Raw genomic sequence first — 21337 nt, 5'->3', positions numbered from 1 at the left:
AGTGGGGTACCAGACCAGGAGGACATCAGCCAGCTGCTTGGTGGCAGATTGATTATATCAGACCCCTTCCACCTTGAGGCGAAAATTCAGATCATATGCCAATTCATATCTGGGAATTTATTCTGTTTGAGGGCAGATATAACACTTTTGAGATTAAAAACATCAAAAAGACACATAAACGTCTTTGCAGTATTTCTGTTTTAAGCACAATTACTGGCCAACCATCGAGACTCAATGCATACAGCAGTCTCACTTGGTTTCTGAGTTTCAGAGCTATATAACTCACTGAGTCAGTTGAATTTACTATGCCCCTTACCTTGCCTCCTTTCTTTTTCATCCTATATTTTTTACATTGTCCCCCTCTGTCAGACTTCAAACCGATGCCACAGGCACTGTTGCAGGTTTTGATTCATTTACTTGCCACAGAGACCAGATAGCATACGTTTTTATAACTCAAGATTGTTGCTTTTGCATAACTTGGTATAGAACACTATAACCTAAAAAGATAAGTAGAGCTTCCTGACTTGATGGGTCCAGGAAAGAGCAGTGCACGGCAGCCCTCAGGCTGGACCACAGAGTGCAGATACCACGTCTGGCCACCAGATGGCAGAGGCACTCAGGGCAGAGCAGCATGGAGGCTAAGGCTGCGCTGAGGGCCTGGCTGCAGGTGAGGCTCCCCAAAGGCCTGACAGCCAGAGGCGGAAGGGTTTGTTAGGAGCGTTCTCAGCAGGGAGGGCCAGTTGTTCAGACAAATATAAAGCAGAAAGGTAGAAAATAGGATTTGCTGGTGAGTTTCCAACAGGCTCACTTGGTTACGACAGAGAATTTAAGAGAGAGAGAGGAGAGTGGAGAATGGGGAGAGGGGAGAGTGGAAAGGAGAGAGGGGAGAGGGGAGAGGGAAGGTTGTATTTGTGTTTTGCAGGTGAGGAGGGGGCGTTGAAAACGATGTTTTCAAAGAAACAAGATCAAAACAAAAGATGAACAAATGAACTAGAAAATAGACTGTATATGATCATGGGGTAGGATCCAGAAGAAATGGTTAGTATTTTAGGGTCAAGTTATATAGTATGAGTGAACTTCAGTTGTGAGAAATTTTTTTTTTTTTTAATGCCCATTTGACAGGCTGGCAGATCCTGTGGTAGTTCATATTTTACAAAAAATGGCCTCAACCACATTTTGGGGCTCATCTTTTTCCCTATTAAGAAGAGGAGTCTGTATACTATCCCCATGAACCTGGGTGGGCCTCAATAGATAGAGTCCCATAAAATGACATATGTGACTTTTGAGATAAGTAATAAAAGTCAGTATAGCTTCTGTCTGGCCTTTTCCCTCTTGGGAACCTGAGCTGCCATGTAAGAAGTCAGGCTACCTTGAAGCTACAATGTTAGGGAGACTGCATGGAAAGATAATACAGAGATAGAGATGCTGGATGAGCCCCACCTGTTCTAGTCCCCAGCTAGACTTATAAATGGATGATTTCAGCCCCAGCTATCCTCTGACTCTTAATTTTATGAGAAACCCAATCAAGAATTCCTCAGTCAGCCCCAGAACTAAGAGAGAGATAATAACAAATGAATGTTATTTAGGCTTCCCTTGTACCAGAAGTTAACCTCATGAACGTAATATTCACTATTGTAACCTCATCACCTCCATTATACCTGACATGTGGGAATTGCTCAGTATTTACTGAATTAATGAGTTCAATATATTTTATATTTCTACTGCCATCAACAACTTCTTCTTTCTCTTCCCTCTCCACAATCAGAGCTTAACTCGGCCTGAGCATTACATTTTTTTTGGCCCCAGGTCCCTGAAATTTAGGGGGTGCCAATATTTTAAATGACTGGGCAATTAATTCAACAGCACATGCATATAGTATCACAAAGCTTAACACCTAGTTAGCAAGAAATATTAGTTAAAATAGGAAGCTACCAGATGGCAAGTATCATCAATAACACCCATATGTGAGCCAAGTCATGAATTCCAAAGTTAATTTGAGGGCATGTTTTATGCTTGTCGTGACACGAAAATTGCTAGTTACAGCTCTTCTAGGAAGTTCCATTCTACACAATAATTTCTGATGGCAGATCTATTAACTTTATTCTGTGTGTGTGGGGATGAGAAGGTAGAAAATATATTCACACTAGTAAGTTATGGGGAGGGTAGATTATGGACCTGCTTTTCTGTATTTGTCCTGCTAGTTGGAGTTTAGAGTTTGAGGCTTAGCCAAAAGTGGTTACAGCATTACTAACCGGTGATGATCTATAGAGTTTAAGGAAATATGCAAGATAGGGGAAGCATGTACATCAGGTACAGCTGCCTCTCATGCTTTCACTTGTAGGATTCACAGGCAGATAGTCAGCTACTGGGAAACGTGAACCACTGCGGATAGTGCTGAGATGGCCCCAGATCTTCCCAAAGATGTGGTTGTTTTACCATGTCTCCAACATTGCACATCAGTCTGCAGTTTTAGTCATAACGGTATTAGCTCATGAAGTTCGTCACTGCAGAAAATCAAAAATTAAAAGGTGGCTCCCTGTTTATGTAGCTTGCAACATTCAGGACTCTAGACTTTTCTTTATGTTATCGAACCATATATCTCTTTCTGTCCAAAGTCCTTGGCCAGACTCAAGGTTGCTTATGAAGCTCAGAGGTCAGTCATCAGCTATCCCATTTCCTTCTATTTCTTGGCTACTGTACTTCTTTCAAGGGTTGACAGTCTCATTTCTGAGATTTGAAGCACATGGTAAAGAGTCAGGGTTGCACTACCTCACAGCTCTTTGACCATCCATATGGTTTTCGTAAGGGCTGGCATTTGTGGTAGAGTGACAATTGCTTGGTATGTCACCAGAAGTTCCTGCTTTATCACCAGTCAGCTATGGGGGCTTAGACTCCTCATCAGTGCAGTGGGGAAAGCAGCCTTGGCCAGATCAATTACAAAATGTGCGCTCTCTGGAACATCAGAAAACCTTGTAACTGAGTGCCAGCAAGCAAAACGTTCCATCCCCGCTTTGCAAATAGAATCATTTCAGTCTCTTGCCAACCACATCCTCCAGATGCCCCCATTTATTGATTGCAAGGACTTTTTCTCTAAATGAATTAAGGGGCACGAACCACTGAGGTTTCTATTTCAGTTGCAGCAAAAGATGTAATAATCAGCAAGGAGTCAACCTGGTATTCAGAGGATCAAGGTGGGTCTCCAGATCCATTAGCCCTTCAGCCTAATGTTTTATAGATGAAAACCAGACTAATCTGGTATCGCCTTGTCTTTAGGTGTGAGGGATGGGAAAAGAATAAACTTGTTAGCTGAAAATTTTGAATGGATAGGGGCTTGAGTGGGAGGTGTAAGCTAAAAAGATGTGATTTGCATGTCTGTTGGCCATCTGTGTGTTTCTAGGGAAAATATGACAAGAAATCATTATAATGAAAGGAAGACAACATGACACTGAGGGGCCCGTCTTGAAATCAGATCCCCTGTAAACCAAGTGTTGGATGCGTCAACCTTGGGGGAAGGGGAAATGCCACACCCTCCCTTGCACGATCAAGTATATTTGTTTCCCATGCTGCTATAACAAATCACCATGTTAAAAGAAAGCAGCTTTTTTGGTGACCATGTATAGTGATGGATGTTAACTAGGCTTATTGTGATAATTATTTCATAATATATACAAATATCAAATTATCATGCCTTATACCTGAAAACAATATATATACATCAATTATATATAAATTTTAAAAAGCAAATGTAGTATCTTACCATTCTGGATGTCACAAATCTGAAAATGTGTCTGCAGGGTTGTGCACCTTCTGGAGGCTTGAAGGGAGACTCTGTTTCCTCGACTTTAGAGGTTTTCCGCATTCCTTGGCTTGTGAACCCTTTCCTCCACCTTCAAAGCCAGCAGCATAGCATCTTCAAATCTCCCTCCAATCTTCCTTTTTCCCTCTTGTAAAGATTTTTGTGATTACATTGAGGCCACTGGGGTAACCTCAGATAACTCTCCTAATCTCAAAATCCTTAATTTTAAGGACATCTACAAAATCCCTTGAAAAGTAACATACCTACAGCTTGCAGATCAGAACAGGGACATTTTGGGGGGAGCCATTATTCAGCATACCTCTTGGAGGATGTGAAAGTTATCTTCATGCCCATGCTGACTTTTGGGTCAAATTGGCATGCAAGTAAACTGCTTCAGTAATGGTCCCTGCTGTCATGGCTTGTATTTCTTCTTTATTTTCTTGGATTCTACAGAGCTAGGTGAGCATTAATCATATAACCAGGGCCTATCTCATTGACCGTATTCAGCACCAAATCTTACTTTTAAGAAAACAGTAGCAAAAAAGTTCAATGTCAAGTCGCAAAATGCTAGCATATGAAGGAATCTGAGCAATCATTGGATCCAATTCTCTTCATTTTATGCACGAGGAGAATGAAGTGAAGAGAGACCAAAGTGACTTGCCAAGGTCAACAACTAGTTAATGACGCACAAGAACCTAGCACCTGCTCCCTTGTTATCTTCTCATTACAGCATCGGGGTTGCAAAGTAAGTTTGGGAAGCTCCATGGAGTTAATCACTGATTATCTGATCTTGTCATTCCACTCCCACCCCCATGATATTGAATAAATAAAGCTATATTTAAAAAACAAGAAAAATAAAAATAAACTCTCCATGAAGTTCACTGACCTTGGGTGATCACTATTTACCAATGTGGCTAATGCATAAGGTGACAGAATAATAACAAATGGATTTAAATCTCAAGATGAAGAAACTTTTTGTAATTGGTTCAGAAATATGGTCTAAGAAGTATGGCTGAGATGAATGTGAAGGAAAATGCCTAGTTTCCTTGGGATATTTTTTTAATGCTTATTTTTCTTCAAAATGTATAGAAACACATTTGTTGGGGGATATTCTGTGTGAGATATTCTCCTATTTCTAAGAAAAAAAAAGACTACAAAAGAAGATTTTGTTGACTTTTATTATTTACCATATGGGTTTCTCAAACTCCTAAAAATACAGAGAAAAACAATTTTAAATTTTAAAATGCATTAATTTTGAAGTTGCTCAAGAAGGGCACTGAATGAGAATAATCGAATGAGTGGCACATTAAAAAAATGTGAAATTTAGTTCAAATCCTATTAAACTCCTTGTGGATGGGAACTTATTCTCTGCTTAAGCTGAATTGCTTAATCTGCTAAAATTAGACAAGCCAAAGTCCTTAGACATGGTTAAAGTATGGAAATCCAGAAACTGGACAAATCCTAATGAAGATGCAATGAATAAGTGTCAACTTTGGCAGTTGCCTGAGCCCTTTGCCATTTGGAGTCATAGTTCTCTCAGGCCTGGTTTGATGATTTATGTCTTATTTTTCCTATGGTATTTGTTAAATCAGTTCCTCCCATTACCATAAATTACCCCAAAAGAGCAAGGTAGTTTGCTTTGGAAACCAAATGAACACTTCCAGGTCATTTGGTATCTTGTGATACAGTTCATTCAAAACTATATTATGGAGTATAGAAATATTTAAGAAAATTAGTAAATTAGAGATGATGTACATAATGTGACTCAGGGAATCACTCATATTTTTTACTTCTTTGTAGCCCTGAAATCAATGGAAGCATAAAGAGGAGAGGAGAGGGATGATGTTGGAAAGGATGTTTCTAGGATGAGTTGGAGATGGTGGGAGAGAAATTGAGCAGTTTGAAAACCAAAACTGTTTTCAGACCATATCTCCCACAACCTGCAAATGTCTGAGGTTTTTACAAAGGGCCGATGGATGGTAGCTGTCATCTTGTGATGACATGCCAGGTTTTGAGACTGACCAGTCAGTCAAGTGATTTGGATATGGGCTGCTGGCTCAGATATTACAGAAATGATAACGGCAGCAATGAGTAGAGTGAACTACATAGTATTCTATATTTCTCTTGAAGCACTCGTCGTGGCTCTCTGTGCAGCCTTTAACTGAAAACCAGGTAATTCCACCTGAGGGAAACAAAAGAGGTAGAAGCAAAGAAATCTTGAGAGGTGCAACCTACCTGGCCTCAGATGCTTCAGATAACAAACATGTTAAAAAAAAAAAAACATATAAAGCAAAACTCTAGGTTTATCAAGATACAATCATCTTGCATTTAAGAACTCTCACCTAAAAGTATTCCAGTTGGGTACATTGCAGTACAAAAACTTTGAAAGTGTGAAACAAAATAGCTCTCAAACTCAGATGATAAAAGTCATGTAATTGGCTTTGACTATGTAGTGTTTGAATTGTAGTTGTTTGGAAGCTTCCTAATGTCATCCCCCAGATTAACCCAGGGCATGACTTATTCAAAGGACTAAATCCACAGAAGGATCGTTTAGATGTATAAGTGTAGTGCTCCCTTTGATAGCTCAGCTGGTAGGGTGGAGAACTGTAGATGTGCACGTGTATCTCAGAAACAGAGGTGTCCTGTCACCTTAGCTTCCCAGCTTCACTTGTATGAGGGAGAACACAGAGGAGCAGTTCCCCAAAGGCAGCAAAACGTGTGATGGCTGGAAAACTTGAGCAAACAGTTGTCTCTCAACTGGACCAGATTTTATTTCCCCATCCTCAGGACAGCAGATAATGCTGGGAGACATTTTTATTGATTCACCTTGGAAGATATTACTGACATATAGTGGGTAGAGGCCAGGGATGTGCTAAACATTCTACAAAGATAGCCCTGCATAACGAAGAACTATCCTGCCAGTTTCAACAGTGTCAAAGACGAGAAACATTGTTGATAAAACTTTCAAAAACATGAGTTCCAGTTCTTTTTGTTTTGCATCAGTATGACATGGCAACATTTCCAAGCCATGAAACTTCTTTTCCTGCAACACTGTAGTCATTCCAGGTCCTTGACCCATCAAGTACTATTATCACTATTTTGCTTTATAAGCTGTCAGGCTCTTATGTGCACAGTCCTTTAATACTTGTTTTGATGTTAAGCTGACTAGTTGACTATCTGTCCACATTCAGGAAGGGAAAAGCAATCACTCATGGCTCCAAGGAGCCTTGGCACCTCTCTTCTTCAGTAAGGAAGAGGGCCTGACTGGCAAATGTGCAAGTCAGAGGGAACTTGGGGCTTAGAGAGGGGACCTAGGCTAGACAGATTGAACGAAGCTTGAACAACCTTCTTCATCTTCAAATCCCAGCAGACATGATTCCTAAATTCTATTCTTTTCTCCCAACTAACTTTGATCTCCTCTAATTTTTATTCTCTTCTTCTATTGAGAAATTTAGAGTTTTGGTTTCTGGAAATTTTTATTCATGTGTGGTATACTATACGCACTGTTTTGCAACGGACTTTTTTCTACTCAACAATGTTTTGGAGGTTTCCCCGTGTTGACAAAGGAATCTAGTTCATTCCAAGTGTTGCATAGCATTCCATGGTTTGAATATACCATAATTTAAGTAACCATCACTTATAACAAACATTTAGGTCATTTCCATTACTTTACTATAAAATATGAAGTTGCAATGATAACCTTAATATATGCCTTTTTATGCTATATGTTAATAGATACTAAGAAATAGAATTTCTTCAAAGAAGGTTGTGCTTATTTAAAATTTTAATGGAGATTGTCTAAAATGCTAAACCAATCTAAGCTGTTGTTGGAAATGTATGAGAATTCCCATTTTCCCATGCTGTCACTAAACCTTGATATTTTAAAACTTTTATAACTTTTATCAATCTGTTGGGTTAAAACTGTTATATTATTTCTGTAATTTGTATTTCTTTGATATTTACTCATGAGTTGAGCAGCTCTTTATGTTTTTAGGTCAGGTCATTTATATTTCATCTTTTGAAAATTGCCTTTTCATTTACTTTAACAAGTTAAAAAAATTTTTTGATTGTTGGTCTTTTTGAAAAAGTGTTTTTTGGAGTTCTTTATTCTGGAGAGATACTAATATTTATTTCTGTTACTTATATTTCAACTATTTTCATCCAGTTTATTCCTTATCTTTTAAATTATGGGGTTGTCATTTATATTTTAAATTTAAAATATTGATATATTTAAATTTATCTATAATTTCCTTTATAACATTTCTCTTTTGGATGTTAAGGAGGCTTCCTCTTTTCAAGCTTAAAGTATATTCTAATGTTTTTTATCATTTGGATTTTACATTTAGCTTTTTAATCTATGCAGACAAGGCTGGCTTCCTCAGCATTCAACTTGTGCAATTGTATAGGGCTTTGCTTAGAAGGGCCAGCAAATTATGTGTTAATTTTTTGTAATGATATGAGTTGTGTAAAGGGGGCAGTGTCTAGATTTATTAGGAATGTATGTTGTGGAGTCAAAGCACTTACATTTGAATCTTGACTCCAACATTCATTGGTTAAAAAACATTATGCAGATTTCCTAATCTTTCTATGCCTTAGATTTCTCATGCTTAAAAAGTGAGGATAGTGACAAGATCCAGTTCACATTACTATTTTGTTATGTTGGTGTAATATGATTCAGGTAAAGCCCTTAGTGTAGAATCTGGCATGTAGTAAATGCCCAATAAATGTTTGCTGTTACATAAGGACTTTTCCTGTGCTCGTTTTAAATAAGTTTTTTTTTTTTTAAGTGTCAAGACTTACCTTTACTGTAGGCCTCTTTTATACAATACTGACCAGGTTTTGTTATGCAGATTCCAAAGTCTAAAAGACATCCATGGAAAGAAAGTGAAAGATTGCATGATCTACAAATCAGAGTTCGATTATTTCCAAGTACTGGAGGGAAAATATAAGGAAAAAATAGAGATGGGAACCAAAGAGAAAAAAAAAAGGAGAAGAAAGAAGGGGAGAGTCAAAAATAAAGCAGTGATTTTCAACTTCAAAAACTAAGCAATATTTTAAAAAGTAATTCTAATTCACATATGCTACATTCATTAAATGGAAGTGCCCTGAACTAATACTAATAATTAGAAATTGTTTAGGTCAGGTGGTCTAAACAACTGAGTTGGTTAACATGTATTCATTTCCTTTGTGCCTGATTAAATCAAACCAAAGTTATTTAGCCAGAAAATTTGATTTCAGCCACATGTTTACTATTAGGCCTTCATTTCAATGTCTAAATCAGCATATTATACATAGTAAATTCTCTGTGAATATTTATTGGTTTATTTGTGTTTATATATTGGTTATCTTAAATACTGAAATTCAGTGGCTCAAAAATATTATTCATTTTAGTTATGTAGAAATAGCCCAGAGATTCGTGAACTTGGTTAATACAGATAAGAATGGAGAACATTATCTAGAAAATCTGTTTCCAAATTTGACCCTGCATCGGATTTATTTAAACGGTTAAAATAAATAGATTCCCAGAGGGTACCCCCATCCCTCCAGTTAGACCCTATAGAAGGCAAGGCCCAGGAAATTTTATTTTAGATAGGTAGAACCAGCAGAAGGTACGCTATTTAGATATAGATAACTGGACTAGTTTTTGAGAACCACTGGTTCTTTGAACTCAGGAATCTCATGATAACCCTTAAACAGAACCTTGGCTAGTGATGAAAAGCTCATCACTATTAAAAGCAGCTCAGAGTGTTAGAAGACTCCTCTGAAATTCACCTAAAATTTGTCTTAGTGTTCATAGTTCCCATCTTTTAATATATAAAGACATTGCCATGTCACTCCTATGCACTAATTACCCCAAAGAAGAGTTTACTATGTTTTGTTGCTGGTTGGCTTCTCCCATTTATATTATCTGGCCCAACACTAGGCATTTGAGTCAGTAGTGACTCCAGTATTTGGTACCAAAAGTCTCCAAGTCTCAGTATTAGCAATTTATCTCTGAGATGCCTCATAGAGTCTTTCTGCTGAACTGTGGTCCCTAGACCAACAGCATCAGCATCACTTGGAAGCTTATTGGAAGCACAGTCTCTCAGGCCGCATCCCAGACCTGCTGAATCAGACTGCATTTTAACAAGATCCTCAGGGAACTCATATGTACATTAAATCTTCTGACTCTAAGAAACTCTGCCCAGTTGACTCCTAGGTTAAGCATAGAGCAGGCATCTTCATTACTACCTTACGATTTCACTGAGAGGGAGAATTCCCTTCATGGTGCTTGAACATGGCTGTTTGGAGAGAACATCTACCTGGTTCAAGGGGCCTTAGGAATTCTGTAAAAGGAATTGAAAACTTCCTGCTACCTCCTTTGTGTGTGTGTGTGTGTGTGTGTGTGTGTGTGTGTGTGTGCGCGTGTGTGTGTTTTGAATAAATAAAGGAATGTTGCGGTTGGTGAAGAAGAGCATATATTGGAGGAAAAGCGCTAGGAGGTCAATATCTGTGCTGATTTGATCTAATTAAGTCATTTTTTTTTTTGCCATAGTTATAAGGGCTTCCAGCCTAGTATAGTTCATTCCAACTCAGTAATAATAACAGAAACATGTGAATCACCATGTACCAGCTCAGTTTTCTTATCTATGAAATGGGAAATAATAGCACTTAACTCATAGGGTTGTTATGAGGATTCAACGAATTAATACAAATGAAATATTTAGACCAGTATGTGGCATATAGTAAGTGCTCAATAAATGTTAGCTCTTATTATTATTTAAGCATTCAGGTCTTGTTATAAGCACCTTAATCATCTTAAGGTCACAGTCTACTTATATTGTAATTCAGCTATTTCTTAAGTAATTTCTCTCTTTTTGATTTATGCTTTTAAATGACTTACCACCTAAGAGGCAGAATAAGATAAAAACACCACCAAAGACAATTCTTGTCATTCTTAGATTTCTAGCCAAAAAAGAAGATGGAAGGAAAGATGTGTCCCACGATTAAATCTTTCCTGGGGAAGTAATAAAGTTATACATTTATGTTAGTTGCTACAAAAAAGGGACATGACTAGATAAATTTCATTTATTTATTTTATTAATAAAATACAAATAAATTTATTTTGCGGAAGAAGAAAAATAAAACTTCTCCAAGCTCCAGAACATTTTAAGTATAGGTGTCCTCTCATATTCAAATACTATCCCCTCCCTTAATTTTTCCCCTGGTAATTATTGTTTAATGCAAAAATATGAAATGAGATCACATTTCTAGAACGATATCCTGTTAAAAATCTCTTAACTATTAGCATAAAGAAAGTATTTATTTGTGCCTCTTCATAAACTAGTGCTTTCATTGCAAATGTTCATATATTTATAAGGAAAAGTATTATATGATAGTTAACAGTAGTAAATATTTATTAAAATGAAGAAAAAGAAATTGTCAGATTTACTAAAATATAACATTTCAGTTATTCATGACTTACCTGCCTTCATCATGAGGTATTGTAGGAATTTTCTAGGTCCGAACTTGTTTAAAAGATAGCAACGAGTAAAATTTCTGATGCAATAAAGTCTGTTATAACTGAAACAAACAGGGAAAGTCTCTGATCCACCAGATTCCAAACGGTTTAAACAGTAGAAATTGCCCAAATAAACAGTTAGGAAATTGCCTTACTCATGAAATCAACATAATAAGACTAAGTCAATCAACAGTGAATCTGATTAACTGTAAATCTGGCTAAAGATTTCTACGTGCACTATGCTACATGTTAATTAGTTCACATATACATTGCCATGTGGGCATACTATTCATTGTATAAAGTACTTGGTCTTGATTATTAAAAATGTCATTTATTTATAGCAGAACTTGATACATTCAGAAAGCAATTTGATTTTTTAAAAATGTTTATTTCTAAATTAATATATAGTTCCAAATTAATACATTCTTCTTGAAACAAATTAAAATACTAAGAATATTAAAATTTTTGACCAGGTTTTCTACCAAACCCAGTGTCTTTCCAAATGTGGCCACATTATCACTATGTGGTATCCTTTTTATTCTGTGCATTTTCATAATATACTTATAACTTGGAAATACATATAATATTGCTTTTAGTTTTTGTAAAAATAGTATCATACTTTACATATTATTTTTCCCTTTGTAGTTAAAAAATATGTTGTAAATCTGTGTCAGTTTTTAACAGTATTTATTTTTCCTTTATGATATTTTTGGTATGGATTATACCATAACCTCCTTGTGATTTGGATTTGCATTTCTCTGATGATTCATGATACATAGCGTCTTTTCATGTACCTGTTGGCCATCTGTATGTCTTCTCTGGAAAAATATCTATTCAGATATTCTGCCCACTATAAAGTTAGATATATTTTTTTTTGTTTCTGCTAATGAGTTGTATGAATTTTTTAATATATTTTGTATATTAACTCTTTATCAGATATATGATTTGCAAATATTTTTCTCTCATTTGGTAGGTTGCTGATTTTTGTCGATGGTTTCCTTTGCTGTGTAAGAGCTTTTTAGTTTGATGTAGACCCACTGTTTGTTTCTGTTGCTTTTGCTTTTGGTATCAGATTCCAAAATCATCGCCAAGACCTATGTCAAGAAGCTTACCACCTATGTTTTCTTCTAGGAGTTTTATAATTTCATAATGTGTCACAATACGATAATTAGATTTATTACTGTACTTTAAAAATAGGGCTGCAGGTTGAGAAAAATGGAGGTGAGGAGAGTAAAAGTGGGAACATCTGTATAAAAAATGATCTAGGACAATTCTTTTATAGACTATAATTCACACTCTCCTTCTGGGAAAAATTTGTATTTCTAACAAATCCTTATGCCAGTTTCTAATGAATTTTGGTGGAATAGAGGTTTCTTCTGGCTAATAGTGACACATGCAGTTGACTATCAGCGACTGCCAGTCAAGAATCTGGTGACATTCTAATAGACTGTTCTTTCTTTCTGTATCTAACCCATTCTCTTTTTCTAGAAAATTTCCCTACCAGGAATAAATATTTTAATTGACCTATGAGAGCATTTTTTTTTGCATGCATGCAAACTTGTAATCAAATGTTGGCATATGTTTATTTTTTTTAAAGATTTTAACAAAGTTTCTAGAAACAAGATCGGTGTCCAAAAATTAACTATCTTCCTAAATGTCATCAATAAACCATTTACAAGCATAAACTCTAGAAGATGCCATTTACAATAGTCACAAAAAGTAAGGAATTCGCAAATAAATATAACAAAAGACATGCTAGATCATTATGGTGATTCCAGGTGTTTCTTGGCTTGTGGCTGCATAGCTCCAATTTCTGCCTCCACCTTCACATGGCCTTCTCCTCTGTGTCTGTATCTCCTCCACTTCTGCCTCATATGGCATTTGCTATTAGACTTGAGGCCCACCTAGATAATCCGAGATGATAGCATCTCAATATCCTTATTTACATCTGCAAAGACTCTTTTTTCCACGTAAGGTCACATTCACAGGTTGCAGGGGTTAGAACATGGACATATCTTTTGGTGGCCACCATTCAAACCATCATCTACTGTAAAGAACCAAATAAATGAAGGAATGAACCATGTTTGAATTAATGAAGAAAAATATTTGAATGATGTTGATCCTCGCCAAATTGATTTAATGTACACTAATCATATCCCCCAAAAGTTTTTCTAATGGAACCTGATGAATTGGTTCTAAAAGAGATAAATAACCAGGATATTCTTCAAAAAGAAGTAGGTAAGGAGATGTGACTCGCTAGATATCAAGGTTTATTTGAAAATTATACTTAATGTGGCATTGGCATAAAGATAAACAAACTGATTGATGAAACAGCAATTAACCTACACATATATCAAAACAATATATAATAATGTGGCATTGCCTATCGGTGGGGAAAGAAACTTTTTAGGAAGTGTTCCCAGAGAGATAGGCTATCCACATTAAAAAAACTATAATCAGATCCCTACCTCATGTGATATCCAAACATCAATTCCATATGTATTGAAACCCTACACATGAAAGCTACTATCTGAAGAAAATAAAGAAAATTATGACAATTAGGCAAGAAACAAAAAGCACTAACCAAAAAAGATAAAGTCAATAACTTTGGCTACATTAAAATTAAGAATTTTTTTGTAAATGAAAAGATGTAAGGAGAATATAAAGAAGAGCTAAAAAAAACTAGAGAAGACATTGGAATACATACAACAAACGATCTATATCCAGAATATAAAAAATATTTCAGAAAAATTAAGAAGAAAAACCAACAAAATATGAATATATCTCTATATATTATATCTATGTTATATTTATTAGATTATGTTCTAATATAAAATCGGGCAAAATACACGAGCAGACATTTTAAAGAGGAAATACAAAAACATGTTCAATCTCTATTAATCATGAAAGTACAAATGAAGAAAACATCAATGAGATATTACTTTACATTCACTAGATCAGCAAAAATTAAAAACTTATAAAAAGTTGTATTTCGTTGGGTCTGAGGAGCAACAGAAACTCTTACTGGTCATAGTTGATATCATTACAAGCATTTTGGATCACAACATGACATTATCTAGTAAATTCCTACTTGCTCATACTCTATAACTCAGCAATTCTCTTCCCAGGAGTAGACCCTGTGGCCTGGAGAACCTCTCAAACTGTAGATAGCAGACATGTACAAGAATGCTCACAGAAGCTGGTTTTGTAATGACAAGGAGCTGGAAACAACTCATACATCTTACAGAAAGAAAATGGACAAATAAACTAAGATATAGTCATATGATGGAACATTGGATAACCATGAACGTAAATGAACTACAATTGCTCATATAAGCATAGAGGACTCTTTGAGACTTACTATTAAGTGAAGAAAAAACAATGGCTTCGAAGAATACATTCAAGTTTTATAAGGTTTACATTTTAGTTTTATAAAATTTACCAAATATCAAAATCTAACATTTTCCATTTTGTAAATTGGGCAGTGGGCAGTGGTGTGACTAAACGGAGGTTAAATGAAGCACTGGCCTCAGGTGCAAATTTAAGGGGTGCCAAAAACTCAATAATTAGGATAAATCGTATTTGAATACTATATTAGAAAATTGAATTGGCAAATCACTGCATTCAAGTCGTCCACCTGTTTTTTTTTTTTTTGGTTGACAAAATAATATTGGAACCAGGGGGCTGGGATTACCATGAGGCATTGTTGTTAAAGTACAGAATCACATCTTGTCTTTATCTAAAATTGTCATATTTTGTTCACAAGTACCTTTTATATTTTGTACCCAAAATGAATGCCTCATTTTCTCCACCTTAGCCTTGGTCCTGATGGGTTGATTTTACTATTATGCTTCATAGCTTACAAAAATGTTATATATATTCTGTCAAATTTATCCAATATTTCAAAATTTAAAAATTAAATAAAAATAAAATGTAAAGAAGCAAAGAGGGCTAGGGCAGTAATATGGAAGAGATGTTACAAATTTAAGAGACCAAGAAGGAGAAGCCAGCAAGTAGAAGGAAAAACAGACTGAGGCATTTTCCAAGAGTGGGAATATTTGCAAGTCTTTTAGGTCAAAGCAGCTGCTGCTATAAATAGCTAGACAATCACCTGTTAAATATGGACCTTTTCAATCACTTAGACCTTGCGTTCAGAAATCCTGCCTAATAATAGCCTAGCTGTGAGAAGAAAACACATTGTGCATTCATGCCCAGGAAATATAAATTATAAGGTAAAGTTATGAAGAGCTACATTTTTGAGCAATTGGAAGTTTAGATACTGTCCTAAGCATTTGAAGTCATTGACATAGCATGTTGAATTCATTTGAGAGACTGCTATGCCTCTACCTGCCCTACTTTGCCGACTGGTATATTCCTTTTTGTTTCAAGCCCCTCAGTTCAAGTGCAGTATGCTCTTAGATGCCTTCTTTAGGGTCAGTTTTGCTTTTGATTTTCACAACCGGCCTCCAGAACAGTGTGGACAAAAAAAGCATTGAGCCATGCTTTGGACAAGAGAAAGTTCCAAATTGGAAGTAGGAGATATAGATATAGGTATAGATAGATAGACAGATAGAAAGATAGATTTAGATGGATATTGCTATAGGTGATATAGGTATAGGAATAGATGATATGGATATAGTTATAAATATAGATATAAATATAGATATAGATATAGGATCTCAGATGACTTAAGACAATGGGGAAGCTGAAATCCTCTGGAGGAAGAACTTATGGTTATGTCTGAGCTAGTTAAGAGCAGATATGTGTGAGAATATGAACGAAAATTTGGAATTTAAAAGAACAAAAGGTAAGAAGGTTATGTATTGTTCTGCATTCCGATGCTGGGTAAGTCAAGCCTGCTTGCCTCTCCCCCCCGCCTTTTCCTTCAACATTTATTGAACATCTACTGTGTGCCAAATGCTGATTTAGGGACAAAGCTGCTAAGATTAAGACACAACCTAATGTGATAGTTTAGGAGTGCTATCATATTTTGTTGATTCTAATTTATGCATTTTTACACAATATGCCACCTCTATAATTGGACTGTATCTTATAAGCATATCGTGGTTTGATAGCATGTTCCCCTATTATGTCTCACAGTTGGAAGTGACCTAGATTTGATAAAAGACTGTAGAAGCTCTGTCTGTCTGTGTCAATTTTACCTGAAAGCCAGATGTTGGTATGGAGCCTCCTACATGGCTTCCTTTTAGAATCCTGAATAGGGAGATAGGTACAAGCTCCTCAACCTTTGTGATTGCCTCAATTCATATCACTCTGCCCCTTTAAATGACAAAGCTTGTAGAGTGAACTCTGGAGTCATCATCTGACCACATCACCTCCTTCTCTCTCTCGTGCATCTTCCAACTCAACCCTAGACAGGAAAAAATATGAGGACTTTTAGTTCTCATATATTATATGATCCTTAACCTGACTTATGATCCATGGTTAAACTATAATGGTGAACATCGCTATCTTCCCTAGTCTATGGGAGGGACTCTAGACTCTTATTCATAGGAATTAATTCTTCACATGTTAAATGGGAAACACAAAAATTTAGCACAACTTATTAGGCAACTGTTTTCTGCCATGAAGTTACAAGTCTCACAAATGTGAGAGGCTGTAAGAAACATGATTTATAATGGGGGTGGGTAGGATTAAACTGTGCCAGTTTAATAGTTGTAAAAAAACATGATTCCTTTTGTACTTATGTCTTTTATCTTATTGCTTTAGTAAGAACATTAAGGACAATATTCAATATTCCAAACTTCAGTGGAAACACATCTAAGTTTTACTTAACTATGGTCCCGACTGCTTTTTTTTCAGGAAACAGCATGGCAATTAATGTTCGGTGTAAGATATTTGGAAGTGCCCCCGCATCCCTGCTCCTTGTAGCTCTGGCATGCAATGCACTACCCGAGGTGGGGACTCTTAACAAGGTCACCAATGGCCTATCGTTACCTCCAGCCCTTGCTAGTGCAATGAAGGTTATAGTTAGATTGTACGGGGATATTTTTAAATTTGATTTCCAAGCGTCAAAGAAACCTGGGGCAATCGTTTTATTCTTTGTGGTCCTATATTTACAATATTTAGCAAACGTTCCTTCTTTTCTTAATTGCCAGCATTGCTATGTTTCCTGTTTATAATATCTACAGGTTATTTCAATAGTTAACTAGGATGGAATAAAGGGGAGTTAAATGTATCCTCAAGTCACCATTTTTAGCTAAAAACCATCTCTGCTTTTCTGAAATCTGGGACAGCTGCCACATTAACACCCACATGTACTAGTAATGGCTGGCAGAGTAGGGAAACGGGGGCAGGAGATTTATGCTATATACTTATTCCATTTTCTCAGTTATCACCTACAAGCAGATGTCTTCTACAAGAACATCAATTCAGTGGCCAAGAGTGTCTTGGAAAGAGGAAGCCAAGATATTTTCCACAATGCTTGGTCTCCCACTGCTTTTGGTATCTCAGAGTCACCAGATCAATTAAACGTCCAGTAAGGCCTGCTGCTTACTGCATCCCATACTTCCAGCTGTTGCTGCCGTCAGGGTCTTTCAGAAACGCAGGTGGATACTTTTAACATCTCCGTTTTACCTACTGTCAATTGTTTCATGTTAATAAAATTTACCTTCAGGTGGATGGAAATTCAAATAATTTCTCCTATATATGCATTTCCTTCTTCTAAATTTAGATTATTAGCATCCCATTGAGCATACCCATTAAACTAGACTAAGGAATTTTGATAAGCATTCTCAGGTTTTAATAGTGACATCATGGTTTCCTTTTAAAACCCTAGAAACACATAGCTTAACATTTTATATTTAGGTTCTATTATTTTCCATAAAAGTTTTTCTTTAGGTTCTGGCTGGATTTCCTCTTACCTCCCACTAACCACAGTCTACTAGGCAGTGCTCAGCTTCAGTGAGTTAGGAGCAAAACTTTCAGAAGCTTAGCATTTGGCCAAAGCCTCAGAACTGCAGCAAGAAGATTGCCAAGATTTTGGTTATTTCTGGAAGGTATACAGGGAAAGGGCACTTGAGTAGAAAGGTCTATTATCGGCCAATGTTTGAAACAAAGGTTACTATGGGGAGTTAGTGCAGGAATCCCTAGGTGGTGCAATATTTAACGTGGAGAGTACCAGTATCACAGGAAGATTGCTAGGGGGCTATTTTACAGTCATGTTCTGCTTAATGATTGGGGCAGGGATGAAGATAGGTGCTGAGAAATGCGTCGGTAGGCGATTTTTTCATGTGAACATCATAGCGTGCACCTACCCAAACCTAGATGGTATAGCTCATTACTGTAATTTTATGTGCTATATATTTTTATGACTGGCAGGCAGTAGGTTTGTTTACACAAGCATCACCACAACACTGAGTAATCGCAGTGTAAGCCCTGATCATTGGCTTTTCTTTTTGTTGTGCAGGTGTTTGACTTAAGCTTTGATTGTTGAGGCATCTGCTTCAAAGACTGCTATCTCAGATAAACACATTGTCAGCCACAAAATCAGATGAAGAGCTGCCTCCCTTAACTGAGGATCCTTTATTTTAGAGATCTTAGTTGATTTGGGTAACTGACCATTTGGCTACTTGTTTTTTTCTCTTCCTGTGCTTTAGGTTCTTGCTCTTATGTTTTAAATTCACCAATAAAGTGTGTTTTGAAATCCATGCTCAACTCCAGTGAAAGCAGAACCCAGGCCCGTGTTCTCCTCTCTGTCTGTCTGTCTGCCTGTCTCTGTCTCCTCTCTCTCTCTCTTCCTCCTCTCTCCTCCCTGCTCTCTCTCCCTCCCACTACCCCTGACCTCAGTGTGTGCCCCTGGTGTACCTTGTATACTTCAGGGCCTGTGAGTAATAAACTCTTTTTTCCCAAAGTTTTCTAGTGGTTATCGCTGAAGAGTGTCTTGTAATCGTCCACAGAAGTCTGTCCAGTTATAACATTGTTTTAGAAAGGGGAAATGTCCGTAGGAAACTCACCAGGGCTTAGGCGAGTGCCCCTTAGGCATTTTCCGTCCATAGCTCACTATTTGTCGTATGACCTTACCACAGCTATGGTATCACTAGGTGATAGGAATTTTTCAGCTCCATTATAATCTTATGGGACCATTGTCCTATATGTGGTCCATTGAAGTAAATCCTGAACATCATGTAACTTCCTCTATAAATATTTCAATATGTATCTTCAGAAATAAGGACTTTCTTTCTTTTTTTTTAATGCACTCACAATACTGTTACCATCTCATGCAAACAAATTTATATTTATTCATCAATAATATCACACAAATGTTCACATTAGACTGATAGCCCTATTAAAAAAAAACTTTTTTTCTACTTTATTTTTAAATCACATGCAAATAAGGTCCATAATTTGCCATTAGTTGATCAATCCTTGAAGTCTCTTTTAATTTGTAGTACTATCCTACATATCTGTTTTTCTTGGTATTTATTTATTTATTTATTTATTTATTTAATTTATTCTAGGCAAGGCAACCCTTGGTTGACATCATAGACTGCAATGACCTTGTCATTTTACAATCCCTTTTTTTTTAAATCTTATTTTATAATTTTTTTATGCCTACAGTACCTGGTTTTCCTCAGTGGTCTCCCATCCAAGTACTAACCAGGTGCAACCCTGCTTAGCTTCTGAGGTCAGTCAAGATTGGACTTGTTCAAGGTGGCAGGGCCGTAGACTTTCTTGGATTTAAAATTATGTTTATTTTATTGTATCCTATAGCCTGGATTTCATGGATTGCATCCCCATGGTATTTCCCACAATATTTACAGTTATATTTAGAGGCTTGATATGTTTCAGGTTAGGTTTTTTTTTTCTTCTTTTTTTTTTTTAACACTACTTCATAGGTGGTATCATGAGGGAAATAATATGTTAGTACCTCTCTTTTTTTGATACTTATTAAAGGTTACAAAATTGGTGATATTCTGATAATATCGATCTATTTCCTTTACTTGTTGAACTACTTCTATAAAGAAAAAATTCCTTTCATCAACTATTGATAATTCTGCAATACAGACTGGATAAGAAGGTAGAGAAAGGCTTGATTTTCCCAGTTTCAAACAATGGAAATGTTTCCCCAGAATTTTCCAAAGATGACTAATTAGTTTATTTTTAGTATAAAACTTCAATCTGTTGAAATTATTATCATTATTGATATTTCAATCTCTCATTTTAGCCCAGTGGAGATTTTCCGGTTGACACCTGAATATTTTTTTTTAATCTTTTTTTTTTTTTTTTTTATGGTAACATTGATTCACAAAATCCAGTAAGTTTCAAGTGGATAATTCACCAGATTCCTGAATATTTTCGATCCACCCTGGTAGTCTTCAATAGCTTCCTATAACAAGGTATTTTATCATATCTTTTAGATTTTCTGACCTAGACCCAGAATTAACCATTTTTTTTTTTTCTAAAAAGCATTGTTTACTTTAAGAGGGAAATGATATTTAGAAATCATAATGTGGACACTAGGGGTGCTCATTGCTACTGGGTCAGTAATTGTTTCTTTGACTTTTCAGTGATCAGTTACAGAATATGTTGTTTTTTTTGTTGTTCAGATTAAATACATCATGAGTTCATACTTACATTTTTCAATTCCAAGTTATGACTTTGTATTTATTTGATCTCATTAATTATACATCAGAATCACCTCGCAATGACACACAAAAAAGTTTCAGTTCTTTGTGACACCAGCCTAATTAGACATTTTATTTTTTCATACAATACAATTTTCATACAATTCTAACAGCACTACCTCCAAAATGATTACTGAAATGAGTTTAAAGATTTTTTTGTTCATTTTGATGTTTTTTTTTGCAGCACTTTTATTTAGAATATATTTCTAATGTACACTCTTAAGAATAGATAATTATTGTGTTTTAAAATATTTCTTATAATCTCACTCTCTCTCTTTCTCTCTAATTATTCTACCAACTAAATATATAGTTGAGTTCATTTGTTTCCTGCTACTTTTAAATTCAGAGGTTGCTTTCATTATTTAATTTTGTTTTTATTCTTATGTAAAATAT

General features: G+C 36.0%; 1 protein-coding gene across 1 annotated transcript; it reads right to left on the bottom strand.

Moving 5' to 3' along the window:
* Positions 1–5632: 5632 nt before the first annotated feature.
* Positions 5633–11586, bottom strand: CUNH9orf57 (chromosome unknown C9orf57 homolog). The gene is made up of 4 exons (XM_036217602.1): positions 11262–11586; positions 10680–10793; positions 8597–8728; positions 5633–5978 (listed from the first exon to the last, which is right to left on the bottom strand). Exons 2-4 carry the CDS (start codon positions 10729–10731, stop codon positions 5854–5856), a joined length of 309 nt encoding a protein of 102 aa, XP_036073495.1. The 5' UTR covers positions 10732–10793; positions 11262–11586; the 3' UTR covers positions 5633–5853.
* Between the last annotated feature and the right edge of the window lie 9751 nt (positions 11587–21337).

Source organism: Rousettus aegyptiacus, unplaced genomic scaffold (genome assembly GCF_014176215.1).
Source record: "Rousettus aegyptiacus isolate mRouAeg1 unplaced genomic scaffold, mRouAeg1.p scaffold_m13_p_3, whole genome shotgun sequence".
Taxonomy (NCBI): Eukaryota; Metazoa; Chordata; class Mammalia; order Chiroptera; family Pteropodidae; genus Rousettus; species Rousettus aegyptiacus.
Note: the sequence above shows the minus strand (reverse complement) of the source record. Positions and strands in the feature narration are given on the sequence as shown.